This window comes from Zonotrichia leucophrys, chromosome 4 (assembly GCF_028769735.1).
Source record: "Zonotrichia leucophrys gambelii isolate GWCS_2022_RI chromosome 4, RI_Zleu_2.0, whole genome shotgun sequence".
Classification (NCBI taxonomy): Eukaryota; Metazoa; Chordata; class Aves; order Passeriformes; family Passerellidae; genus Zonotrichia; species Zonotrichia leucophrys.
The window spans coordinates 13,619,239-13,633,045 of record NC_088173.1 but is presented as its reverse complement, the minus strand read 5'-3'; the positions used below and the strand labels follow the sequence as shown (position 1 = coordinate 13,633,045).

General features: G+C 38.0%; 1 protein-coding gene across 1 annotated transcript in view; it reads right to left on the bottom strand.

The window, feature by feature from the left end:
* Positions 1–304: 304 nt before the first annotated feature.
* ACSL1 (acyl-CoA synthetase long chain family member 1) overlaps positions 305–13,807 on the bottom strand; it is a 37,867-nt gene continuing 24,364 nt past the window's right edge. The window contains exons 10-21 of the mRNA XM_064710539.1: positions 13,487–13,560; positions 12,655–12,732; positions 10,277–10,411; positions 8,577–8,711; positions 7,760–7,855; positions 6,628–6,700; positions 5,882–5,970; positions 3,447–3,563; positions 2,944–3,087; positions 2,321–2,422; positions 2,146–2,217; positions 305–1,948 (exon numbers count right to left, since the gene is read on the bottom strand). Coding sequence (XP_064566609.1) covers positions 1,808–1,948; positions 2,146–2,217; positions 2,321–2,422; positions 2,944–3,087; positions 3,447–3,563; positions 5,882–5,970; positions 6,628–6,700; positions 7,760–7,855; positions 8,577–8,711; positions 10,277–10,411; positions 12,655–12,732; positions 13,487–13,560 — 1,256 coding nt within the window. The 3' untranslated portion in view covers positions 305–1,807. The remainder of the gene's footprint in view (positions 1,949–2,145; positions 2,218–2,320; positions 2,423–2,943; positions 3,088–3,446; positions 3,564–5,881; positions 5,971–6,627; positions 6,701–7,759; positions 7,856–8,576; positions 8,712–10,276; positions 10,412–12,654; positions 12,733–13,486; positions 13,561–13,807) is intronic.

Below are 13,807 nucleotides of genomic sequence, written 5' to 3'. Positions count from 1 at the left end.
TTAAGTCATCTGAGGTGATGGTAAGAACACAACTGCCAAGAAAAAGACAAAAATAAAAGATTTGCTTGTTTCATAAAGTACTGAAAGAGCAAGTTACATACAAGAGTATTCTTTTCCTACAAATATTGGCCAACACCTTAAACATAAAAAGTTACTTTCCAAAAGCAAAAGTGTAAACAACCAGCCTTTATAATGTATTCAGTATGTCTGTAGCAGTGGAGTTTCACACCTTGTCAGTTAGAATATTACACCTGGGCTTGTTAGTCAGCAGCATTTTTCCTTGATAAATAAACGCATCACAGCATTGAAATGCAGAAATATTTATTTTGGTTTCCTTCATTGGTTTTGAAAATTGTTTTGGTTTTATAAAACATAGAAATAGCCAACACTAAGCAAACATTTGAATTTCAATGTAAAACTACTGCTCTAACAGTTGACTTGGATTTGTGTACCTGAATTGTATACACATACGAAATTATGCTACAGAGTAGTGCATTACAATCACACACAAATCTTAGTGCAAACCTTGTTGTGCTTGTATTTTACATATATCCATGTTTTCAAAAAACAGCAATGAATGTTAATGCAAAACCAACTCTGTTAAGGATAGCAAAAGACTTATGCTGGAATAAGGCTTATTTCTGCTGATTTTTCAAACAAAAGGTAATAACTAGTTTTTATTTTGCAATTTATCTGGGAATTAGGTTTTTATCCCTGAACAAATACCTATCCTGGGCCAACACACAGTTCTGTTGGCATGTATAAATCATTCCAATTGCTGCAAAGCATCAGGCAAAAACATTCTACCTGACCTATTTTGCTATTCAGTGAAGGGTACTCAGTGGCTCATACATAAAGCACAGGAAACAGGTTATGTCAGAAGTCTTCCACTTCGAGAGGGCCTGGCACATTTTTTATAAAAACACATTTTAAATACAAGTTCATTACAGGGCAACAAGTGTCTGGTACAGGTGCAATGTTTACCCTGACTGTTAGCATAGCCCAGCCTTCTGATTCGGTTTTTAGGTCTCTAGTGTTCTTGCCAGAGTTGGGATCTGCTCATTTGCAGGGCTGGCACCACTCCAGAACCATGCTAATGCAGCAGAGGCTACACTTGCTGAAAGAACTGCATCCACACAGTGCAGAACCACCATATCCAGACTCTGAGGAACTTCTATTCATCAATCTTCTTTGTGTGGAGTGCTGACTTCTACCTTACAGAGGTATATCCCATAACTCCATAACTGGCTGCAGATGTAGAGGGGAGATACAGCTCAGATGCCTTGCCCCAGTTAACATTGGGACTAACAAAAGATGTGATACCAGCCATGCAAACTGTAAGGGTTTGGGCTTTTTGGTGGTGGGGTGGGTGGGGTGGTTTTGAACAGCTTAAGTAATTTTTCTGAGAATGCAGGATACTTAGAGGCATTTTCAAAGCTGCCAAATCCTTTGTGGAATTGACAACTGCAAAACACACTGCAGACAGCAAACATGCTGGCAATAAAACCTTAGCTCCTTGGTGAAGGTGAGTCCCATTTTTGACCAAGGAAATATTAAATAACTTACATATAGTTACCATTTACAGTTAAGGCTCTTTTTGGAAATTGTAGGTCACCATAAAAACAGTATGCAACACAACTTGACAGTAAGGCAGTGTTCCATTTCTTCAATGTTCCTATGGCAAGTACCCATTTTTGTACAAGTTAATGATTGCACAGTTTCCTTCCCTATTTTTGCTGTAGTCAAAATACAGATACAAAGGCCAACAGTAGACAGACATGTGCCATTTTTCTCATTCCACTTGCAGTTACATTTTGGCATTAGCATAGAGTTCATCTATCTGTGACTGGAAGTATTTTCGCAGTTCTGGTCTCTTCGCCTTCAGTGTTGGTGTCAACAGGCCATTTTCAATAGAAAACATTTCAGTGTGCAGGACAATGTCTTTCACCTGGAAAATAAAAAGTTACTAGCCAAGCTGTATTCCTTGAAATAGATAAGACTATTACAAACTTGCCCAGACATCTTACCAAAGCTCATCACTTGAAAAGTTTTCCAGACAAATTAAAAGCAGTGTTTGGAGAATCAGATCATATTGGTGTTGACAAGTTTAAAAAATTAGGCATTTGGTTCTCATAAGCATCATACCTGTTCAAATGACTTCAAACCAGATTCTTTCCCAATTCTCACCATGTCCTCCAGAATAAATTTTTTTACATCCTGTGGATACAGAAATATGTTATATAGCTTCATGCTTCCATAAGCAGCAACTTGAAAAAGCTGATGCAGAACATTTAACAGTTCAGCTAGACATGCCCCTTACCTTGTTTCTGCATAGCTCTTTATAGGAGCCTTCACATCCCCTTTTCTTGGCCCAGCTGTTCAGAGTATCAGGATCAGGTACCACAACACCTACTAAGAAGGCCTGGAAAAAAAAGAGAAAAGCTTGACAAAAATTCCTAAGTCAACACTTCAGTCCCTACACATTTCATTGGGGAGCATTTCTGATCCTGCTGTAAAGTCAACAGCTTTCTCTGATACCTACCTAAACACAGCAAGAGCAGTTCAGTTCAGCTGAACTGAAAGAATTAAGATGCACATTTTTCTTCACATTTGAAAATCCCCAAGATATCCAGGTTCTTTCTTGGTATGCATGGGTTTTTCTGTTTTGTTTTTTGGGTTTTTCCCACTGCACACTGTTAGCAATTTATATACAGTCATTAATATGCAAATTAGTTTAGTTCCACTACCTGGTGTGAAACTAAATCCAGAAACATGCTATGTAACTGCTAGAATCCAATCAGAACCAAAATGCATAATGATAATAGTTTACAATAAAAATTTAAATTTCAGTCCCAAAATTTGGGGTGAGGGGAAGGAAGAAAGGAAAACTTTGCTGCAGTCTTCCTTTGCATTAATTTTTAAAATTACCTGAAAAATGCTTACCTGCAAGCTCTCTCCATGGACAAACACCTGTGCAACAGCTTCACATCTCAGATACACATTCTCTATTTTCTCTGGTGCTATGTACTCTCCCTGGGCTAGTTTAAATATGTGTTTTTTCCGGTCAATGATCTTCAACGTACCATTCTGTTGGCAGAAATAACTTTTACTCAGAGGAGGCACTTCAGGTGAAAAACCAATCTACACACCATAGGCATGCCACACTGGCACAATGAAACTGTGTTAAAATCAGAGAATAGTCAAACTAGTGTTAGAAGAAAATAGGTTATGTATCCATCTAATCTAAAGTGGGGAAACCCTCAGCACTGGCACTGTAAATACTTTTTTAGGCCCAGGCATACAGATTCAGCCACAACAGTGATTATCCACAAATTCTTGTCTTTCACCTAACTAATTCTGTTCAATAGCAAATGTTTTCTAATATATTTATTAAATTTCAGCCAGTTACTATGAAAGTATTATTGCAGCTATGTAAGTTAACTTACTGGTAGCCACTTGCCAATATCTCCTGTGTGAAGCCAGCCATCTTGGTCCAGAGCCTCTGCTGTTTTTTCCGGATCTTTTAGATAGCCACGAAACACATTTACCCCTTTAATGCACACCTGAAAAGAGCAATTTGTTAATATGTGCCACAATGAAGGAAAGTTAGCAATCACTACTATAAAAAAATTCATCCTTCAATGATTCTTAATGCCATTAAAAAGGCAAGAGGAAATTTGTGTTTGTACAGGAATTTCTACTCATGGTTTTTGGAGACATAATGTTTTCCATTGATATGAAATTGAGTAAGAAGCAATTGGAAGGATCTGATCTCTTCCAGTCTAGCAGTAGTCTTCCTACCCACTATTTGAATAATTGGAATCTATCAGAAGAAATTTGGTTTTATTTATGTGAAAAAATTCTGCTGCATCCAGAAATACAATCTCTCAGCCTGGCAACATTTTCATTTCAGCTTTGGTAAACAGCAGGGGCATTGTGCTAAAACTAATGGAGAACAAACCAGTTGGGTATCAAGCAAATGACATTTGTTGCCCAAAAATTAGGCTAGAAGGAATTACTAATGTGGCACAGCAATCAATTTTTGAAAAACATTCAGTGCCTACCCAGTATGCTGGTGAGCTAAAAAATAATGAACATGAGATGTTGTCAATAGGAGGGAGATCAGAGTATTAGTGAGGGTTCTCATGACCTTATGGAGACAGTAACAAACTTGGACCAAAGTAAAGTAATATTTGCAAAGCAACTAACTTCTGTTCTAAAATAGACCTTATCTGGAAGGATACAAATAAAGAGGACTCTACATGACCCAGTCAAGTCAAAGACTGAATAATCAAATGTTAATTTTTCACAGCCCCTGAGATCACAGCAGGTCACAGCTTTTCCCAGTAGAGACAGCCAACCATTTATCTGTATCCTGTTAGCTGGCACTGAGACCTCTTCTGCATATGCTCATATATAATTCTATTCACATATTTATTCTTGACTGGCAAAAGTGAAAATCAAGGCTGACAGAGCAGAGAATATTGCAAGCTTACTCTCAGAAGGGGACTAGAAATATTTAACCCAGATGAAAACCAGAAAATAAGGAAGAATATTTCTTTTAGGCAAATGCATAAGGAGTGCCAATTCAAAAGCAATGGGCTTTGAGTTCTGTGAAGCAAGGTACAATACTTTTTTGTTATATTTCGAATAGTTTATACTGAGGAAATTAGGCCTGAAAGACTAAGAGGGCAGCTGATACATTAAGGAGCTACCATTTTTATTCAAGTCCAAGTAATTCCTAATGCAGCATATTTTCACATTAAGTGAAAGCAAAACACTTTTAGGAGATTTTAAAAAACTATTTAATTATTTATCATTATAAGAATTTACACTCAGTTCCTCTAGCAAACCAATCTCTAAGAACATACTGAAAGGGAAACAAAACTTGCTGTTGAAGACCAAATATGGAGTCTATGGAGTCATACGCAAGATAGAAGACTTTTGACATTGTTCTTCACTTGCAAGCAGTTTCCCACCACAAAGACCAACAAAATCCTTGAGTATTTCTGAGAGTTAAAGCTCAATGATTTGTTTCTAGTCTCATACGAATCACAACCAAAACAAATAAATATTATAAATCCTTTATAGCCACAGATCAGTTACTTGCTTAAGCTACTTTTAATTTCTCACTCCCCCAGTTGCCTCCACATGAAAGACACCACAGTTAATCTGCTTTCAAAGCTTGGGAAAAATAAATTACTATATGAACATCTCTTCAAAGTAGATACAAAGTTAAATCTATATACACTTAATTTTGAAAAAATATTTTAGAAGACAGCATATAGCATCACACGTAAAGCTGAGTCCTCAAAATGCAATTGTAAAACATACGTGTTCAATTTGTGCAGATTGCATAAAAAAGTTCAGAAAAATGTGCAGGCAGGCATCACAAATCACCAGCAACCTTCATGGCACTTGATGTCCATTTCTCAGAAGTTCCCAGCCACTTTAAGTGACCTCGTCTCACACATGACAAGCTGGGTAAGTGGCTGTATGCACCAGCTGCTCTCTGGCCCTTGGCAGCAGGGTGGGAGGGAAGCCCTCTGCCAGCATTCTGCTGAAGGGCAGCTGCACCATGAGGTGGCCACACTTCCCAGCTATTCCACAGCTGGAAGATGTTGCCTTGTCAAACAGCCTTATGTATGGTCATAAAACCATCTGTTAACCTGTGGGATAACATTGCTATGTAAGCTCTTTTCCCTCCCCCCATTTACATTTCCTGATTTGTTTCTGTGAGTCATTGATAAGTATGGCATGCAGGCATCTTAGATTTCATGTAGCAGGCCATGTTTAGCACTTTTACTAAACTCAGTTATTTCAGGAACAAAAAAAAAAATCCAAAAATTCCCAAGAGGCTCATATTGCCTTTCTTACTTACCTCACCCTCTCCTTTGGCAGCCAAGTAATTCATTTCTTGTACATCAACAAGCTTGATGATATTGCATGCCATTGGTGCTCCAACATGACCTATTAAATACAGTAACACTTCAATAGCCTGATGCTTTTTAGTCAGATTCTGAAAAAAATAAGCTGCTTACACACTGAAGAAAGATGGAAAACTGATTTCTGGTAGCTTAAATTTGCCAGGACTGCAACATTAAATTCTCAGATAGCCCTAAGAATGTTACAAGCTGAACCATGTATTCAAGCTTGCTTTTTCTTATAATCAGGATCCTCACTCTACAGACATATTTAAGTAGCAGAAGTCCCATACAGTTTCCATTAGCAATATTATATCAGTTAGGGAGCTAGAGATGTAACAGCTCAGGGAAGTGCACACGCTTGATTCCAAACACCAAAAAGTGCCATTTGTATTTCCACAAGTGCCATTACACACAGAAGATTTGTGCTTGATAGAAACTACAAGGGTTAATACTGTGACCTCCCTCTCCTAAAGCTACTTCAGCTTACAAGAACAAATCCTAATAGAAGTTTGAATTACTGAACATTCATAGCTATTTAGGGTAGAAATGTCAAGCGATCTCTTCAATTACTTTTATTTCACTTGAAGAAAACCAATCTTATCACTCATGATAGGTGAAGAATAAATAAAGTGATCAGGGACCTCTAAAAATTTCACTAATTCTAAAATCTAACAGACAGGTAGACAGCTGAACATCATACCTGCAGTCCAGTCACCAGGCAATGACAGGGAGCATCCAGCTGTGCATTCAGTCTGTCCATAACCTTCATAGAACTAGAAGGTGCAATCAAAATATAATCTAAAGACTATTACTTTTCAACACAGTTTCTTCATTAAAATGCAATTAATATATGTTTATTTTTTTCTAATTGTTTAAATTTGAGTGTACCAAAACCCTCAGCACCTTCTAAAAAACCCCCTGAAATATTAGTTTTATCACAATACAGTTTTAAGTGCTAATATTCCACCTTCAGTTCCAATATATACTCCAAAGTTTCACACAGCATGTGACACCTGTGTAGACTAAAAGAGAAAACAGCAGAAGAAGCAAGAAAGAAGTGAAGAACCATAGCACTGGCAGTGACTTCATTCACATAATTTAAAAATAGGCTTGTCTGAGACAGCCAGAAATGGAATCCCTATGCCCCATGACAGTTCTGTGATTGCTATACACATGACAGGCTTCCCTTTTCTATGCAAAATGCATTGTTACACCAGCACACCACTGAAAAACTTCAGGAAATTATGGAAGCCTGACATTTTAGATGATTTTGCTTTCTATTCTTGAAATTTAATTTTAATTGGATTTATTTAATTTTAACACATTTGTTCTATTTTATGCCATTGCTGTTGAATTTTACCTCCTGAAGCTTATACATTGAAGAGGCTCTGAAGATAAATGCAACATGTGCAATTTGATTCACCTCATGTTCAAAACAGCAACACTACAATATTACCACACTGATTATTAGATTTTCTACAGTAGTTAAAAATATTTCTGTAAACAAGGCAAACTCCAGAAAATTAAATAAAGTAAGTAATTTATTACTTACTGCAGCCCACAAAACAAGTCTTTCCTAAGACAGGTCAGCTGGTTATTTCAGTTAAAAGACTTTGGGATGAATACAGAAATTTCAGGGGACTGAGAGAAACTCAGAAAAAGAGCATACACTTGTATCATCTCCAAGAATACTAGAAAGAGTTATCCATATAATGAGACTACTAGAAAAGCTCTAACAAGGGAGCTCTCTAAGGGAGAGTAGAGATGTTAAACACTCCAGGAGCCAGGTGTTAAAATATTTAGGGTTTGGGACTCAAGGCCAGGCAACTCACCTGACAACCAAGAGCTGCTCTCAAGAAGGTCAGTACACTTGCAGACACAGGTGCTGCTCCTGTGACCATCAGCTTTACTCTTCCTCCCAAACTTGCCTACAACAGACACAAGATACTGTGAACACCAAAAGCATTTTAGAAATATTTCCAGAGTCATCTTCTATGACACCCTTGGCCACTGTTGACCTACAGTGCCACCCACAAATGGTAGAGAGTAGAAGTGTAGTCTGCTATGGCAAGCTGTTTTTCTGGCAGTGTTTCTAGTCTCATTATCGGCTGGAAGATACAGAATCTCAAAGTCTCTGCACATGGTGTCGCCGCAATGCAGACTCTGCAAAAAGGAGCTTAAGCCATGGCCTTACAGTGATGGCTTTATATTTAACTGCCTTGTGTCAGCTTCTCATACACCCTGAATGCTACAAAGAGCAGCAACATAGGCATGTTGTACTGCCAAGGTTAAGGCCATAGCAAGTGAGTGTCAGATATAACAGCAGGCATGACAAACAGGGAGAAGACAGTGGGAGTTCCAGGTGGCACTGTATCATACTTAGCATTCTTCCTTCAGAAGGACAATGTTTGCTTTCAAAGCAGTAAGAGAGAAGCACCAGACTGCTTCAGAGTGACTTCCTTAATACAGTTAGCTGATGCTACAACAACTAAGGGAATTGAAAAAATGAGGTTGAAAATAAAAAGCCAGCTCTGATTTTTACTCTGAGTAGCCAGGTAGTCTTAACTTAGTGAAAAGCCATACCAAATGATAAGTATTGGTATGAAATCCAACAATTGCAAAGTTTAACTCAGAGGCTTTCAAGCATACCTGTATTTTACGGAAGATGACTTTATCCCAGAAACTGTTATTTCTAACTATGCCACTTCTGAGTTCTGCTTCTTTCCTCTTGGAAGCAAAGTCCAACAGCCACCTCTTTACTGAAGAATCTGCCTGCCCAAAAATCTATTAAGAAAGATGAACTGTGGTTAGAATTCTCATAGATTACCATTCCCTTTTTCTTACATATGCATGCATAGAGACTCTTAACAGTGAAAACGAAATAAATGAAAACAACCTTTATTGATAGGCATCTTAACTGTAGTAAGAAATATTTGTGAATTTTTATTTTGACCTCAGTTCAAGAGTTGAAATCAGCACTTAATTCTTGATATCCATCAAACTGTGTGATGTTGTTTCAATGCATAATTTCTTCATTAACATGTATGAATGAAAATGGATGGTTTACTTCTCTTTTCTAGTATCATCAAAATCCAAATTGAGCATAATCCTCAGCATTTTCTGAAAAGAATCCTACCATAATACACGATGCAAAACATGGTGTTGTGAGGAGATGCAGGTCACTTCAAAAATACCAAATGGAGATCTGTCTTGCATATACAAATTTGCCCTTTAGATCACTTTTCTAAGTCTCCTAGTTGTTCTTAGGAAGGCAGAGAGCAGGCTCAACAGCAAGCCAAACATTAGCACATTCATTTGGAAAGAGGAAGACTCAGCATTATGACTGAAAGCATGCAGCATTATGTCCCCCTGCTATGCCAAGTCCCCAACCTGCTGGCTTCACATGCTAGGTCACTGCAGGGGTGGGTGAGGTGGAAGCCTCAGACTAAAGAAGCAAGAGGAAATCATGAGAACAAAGTCCCAAGCTTTGACTGTGCTTCTCAAATTCCAGTAGAGAATGTGTGAGCAGAATAAGGAGCTACATTTTAAGTACTAAAAGCTAGTCTCAGGTTTTCTTCCCCTCCAAATGATTCCAAAGCCAAACAGCACCTTGTGTTACTTGGTGTTTCTCTAGCCTCATGATCAGAGAAATTTCCTGGCTAAGACAGCATAGACAGCTCTGCCATTTCTTTAGCAGTCATAGGATTTATTATATCCTTGAGCTCCCCTAAAAGGGAGGCTGTACCCTAAAAGGAGTCAGTCACCCATATGCAAAAGGCCAGTTAAAATCTGAAGCTCAGGAAAGAATCTACTTTCAAATTCCCATCTCCGTTAACTGTGAGCAGGCACGCAGCACACACAGGAGAGTGAGGCTACAGACACCTCCCCAGCACTCCCCACTGGCTGGTTTACAGTTCTCCCAGCTAGAACACACTCTGGCTGCCATGTAGGAAATTTGTCTGTGTCCAGCAAACACAGGCAAACACCTGACCTTGCTTTGCAAATTCCACTCCATGAGTCAGATGCTAAAAGTGTGGCATGCAGATGCCAAGCCTCATTTTCGGGTTGTAGACTAGACTTAAATAACTTGCTCAGAGCAAACACTACCTCATGAATCAAGATAGAGAATCAAGTCCCCTAGTCAGACTTTTCAACACTAGTATTTGCTGCCTGAAAGTGTTTTAATGCAACAAGTACTATTCCCTGCATTTTCAGCTCTCTTTTAGAAAGAGATGCACACATTTGTTAGCATGCCAATTTAATATCCCAGACACAGCAGTTACTCTTACTCTGGCAGCAGAAACTTTAAGGAGTCTTTTAAAGGCCTGCACTCATGCCTGTAGACTTACCTTGTCAAACATTCTGTTCAACAGTCTTGGTACTACAGGAAATACAGTTGGCTGCAGTGTTTTTAGGTCATCCATGAGTAGTCTGATATCCCCTTGAAAGAATCCTATCCGGGCTCCATGGCACAGCACCACACACTGTTAGAAAAAAGTAAACACTCTGAAAACACAGGAGGTACAATGTGTTCCAGCTCTGTGTGTAGGACAGTCCTATGCAGTGTGGATTGACCTTAAACTCTCTCAACTTCTGGACTAGTTTTGTAGCATTCTCACACTGAGACAGCACTAGAAAGATCAAGTAGCAAGACACATCTGGTGTACACAAACCACACTTTCAAGCTTAGCACAAAAGCCTCTAACCAAAAAGGGCAGTTGGTCAAGTGACTCAAGAGCTAGCAAAAGACTGAAAAGGAGAACTTCTCCATTTGAAATAATTAGCAAGCTTATTTAAAAATATTAGACTTGTTTGTCCCCTGCTTTATACCTAGAAATTCTGCATTTATAGTCCACACATGCTATTTTACTAGGCCAGTGAGGATTTCTGCGTACTTGCTACTTCATTTCCAATCCTTGCACTCTGGTTTTCCTTCTCATTTCACAGGACTGATGTGAGCAGAGGGCTTCTTCTTGATCAAGATGCTCTTCAGAAGATTCTAGCAGAGCCAGAGTTTTTTCTGTATCACTTCAGACCCACATAAAGGTAGGCAGACTAAATCCTGTTGTGTTTGACATTTTCTGTCTAGAAACCAGAAGACTAGGAGTTTCACCACCTACTTTACACACCTCATTTTATTTTCCTACTTTTTCAGTGTTTAACATCTCTCCTCTCCCTTGTGTTTATACCTATCTGCTTTTCCTTCATTCCCTACTATCCATCCTCTTATTTACTGAATGAGACACGCTGAAGTGTCACTTTCCCCGTCTACCTATATTTTACCACCATCTGCTAAAAGCAGCAAACATCAGTCCTTATGGACTGAGCAGCAACTTGCCTTTACTAAGCAGGAACAGTATAATTGTCAAGCCAAGTTCATTTACCCTCTAACTTGCACATGATGCCAAAACCAAGGAAAAGTCAACTTTAAAACAGGACTGTACAGACTGGTTCTCACAGAGAACCAAACAGCAAGAATTCTTTTCTACTTTCTACCAATAATGTCTTGGTTAATATAGCTATGCCACCTATTTTGTATAGGCAGAGGAATACTGCAATCCAAATACTCTTTTAATTTTTTCTTTTAAAATGAAAGTTCCCATCCTGTTTCTACTGCCTAATCAAGAGCAGAGCTGTTTGTATGTTCTGGTGCAAGACAGGGGAGTAGAACAGATATGGAGGTATAACTGATATCAAGGTGACCAGGAAGAAAAAGTGCTGAATGCCCAAGAGCACCTGTAGACCTCAATTGTGTACTACTCCAAATCTTTGTGGCATATATATACACACACAGACACACATATATATATGCACACATATGAATATAGACATTTTTGCTTATATTTGTATACACACAGACTTTCTACAAAAAACTTAGGATTCCTAATGGAAGTCATACAACAATTTCTGGCTTCATATGCGTTTTTCATGCTTGAATGGATGCTCCCTCTATGAAACTTCAACATATGTATTTGCAATCTCACCTGAAGAAGAGGGGTTAATTCAACTTCAGTAAGTGCAGTAATTAATACATAAACTTCTTACATCCTGTAGAGGCACAATTGCAGGAATTGCATCCATTCAATAATGAATAGCACCCAAAATGGGCCCAGAGGTCTTCAAGACTGCCAGCATTAAGACAACTGCAGCCATTTCATTCTCAAAAATTAGGCTTCAGATTTTGCTACATGGTAAAACAAGTGATCCAAGAGAACCTCAAAGTTTGTCATTGACATGGCCTTAAAAGCCACTTCCATTTCCCAGAAGAAAATTATCCTGAAACAAAATTCCTTCCTCTTTACTGAAATTTCTTGGAAGCAATGGTGAATTTAACTTAAAATTAGTTTTGCGTAAGCAAACAGAATGCCTCCTTATAATACAAATTTTTGAAGTTTGCATAATAAAGAATGGCATGGATTTTTAATAATGCATTAATTACACTGGAGGGAATTTCTAGGCAGTGTACATGTGCTAAGGGATTGCCTCATGTTCTAGTAAACCAGTTTCTAATTAACCCTAGCTCTAAGGTTAATGTTTATATTCTGGCACAGAAACCAATTGCCTAGAGCTCATCATGTACTGTTTATGGGACACTGCTTTCCTGAACCTTATTTCAAGCTTTCACACACATTTACAAGAGTCAAGAAGGAAGAGCATATTTCACCTGGATGTATTCTGTAAGAGAAGTAAGCTTCTCAGTAATTTAGTACAACAAACATATGCTTACCTCAACAACTCTCTCAAACATATGAGCCAGGGGCAGGAATGATATCAGCACATCATCAGAAGAAGGTATAAATGATTTCTGGAAGTGTTAGCAAAAGTTTAATTCTCATTGAGTCTATTTAGCCTAAGTTAAACACAACAGTAAAATCTAGCATCTAAACTCTAGAATACAGCCCCTACTTTGGTTTTGCTTGTAATGAAGCCGCATTGTTTTTTTATTAATGACTACAGCAATGACTTTCTAGCGTGAATAAAGACACACAGCAGAAAAAATAATCTTTTAGAGTTAAGTAGAGTGACCAGATTATTACAACTTATCATCCATAGAATTCTGAGAAGAAATAAATTCTGATATAAACCACAGAGTTCCACTACATATATTAAGAGAGTAGGGGAACAATAGAGATTAAAATAGCATTGGTTTGAAAAAATATACTTTCATCTAAGATTAAGAAGTTTGATTACCTTATTTACCCCAAGGTCAATATCAAAAGTACCTTACATGAGCTAATTGTGAGACCAGTTGCTTAATTCAGAAACAGTACTCCTTGCACTAATGAGAAACATTGTAAGCCCATGGCAGAATGTAATCTACATTCACATCAGTATCATTGTATCACTTTGGTTACTGCAGAACAGATTGGAAATCTGTTGGGTTCTTGACCCTGGCAGAATAGCCAATACACATTGACTTCTGACTAGTGGACACAGAGTGCTGTCAAGTAACATTTTTACTTGGATCTTAAGACCAAAGTTAGAGATTTCAATGTTTGTTTTCCTCATGAGATTATTTCCCTTCAAGCAAGTTCACAAGGTTTATATTTTCAGTTTACCTCTGTAGATTTCATAAAAGCTGAAGCATTGCTGACAATGTTTTGATGAGTGAGCATAGCTCCTTTAGGGTTTCCTAAGGAAGAAGGACATCAGGATTCAACAGTGAAATTCAGATCCTTGAAGTCAAGGTAGCAGTGGCAAAACTAATGTGATAGCATTCTTTGATACTAATGCATTTCTTTGTGTATCAAATAAACAAAACACTGTCAAGAACAGCTGGCAGCAGTTAAGTAATCAGTTTATGATGAAGTCTTATAACTTTTTAAGGAGCCCAAAACTTTAAGAAATCATCATATTTTTTGATATGTGTCTCACTCAAA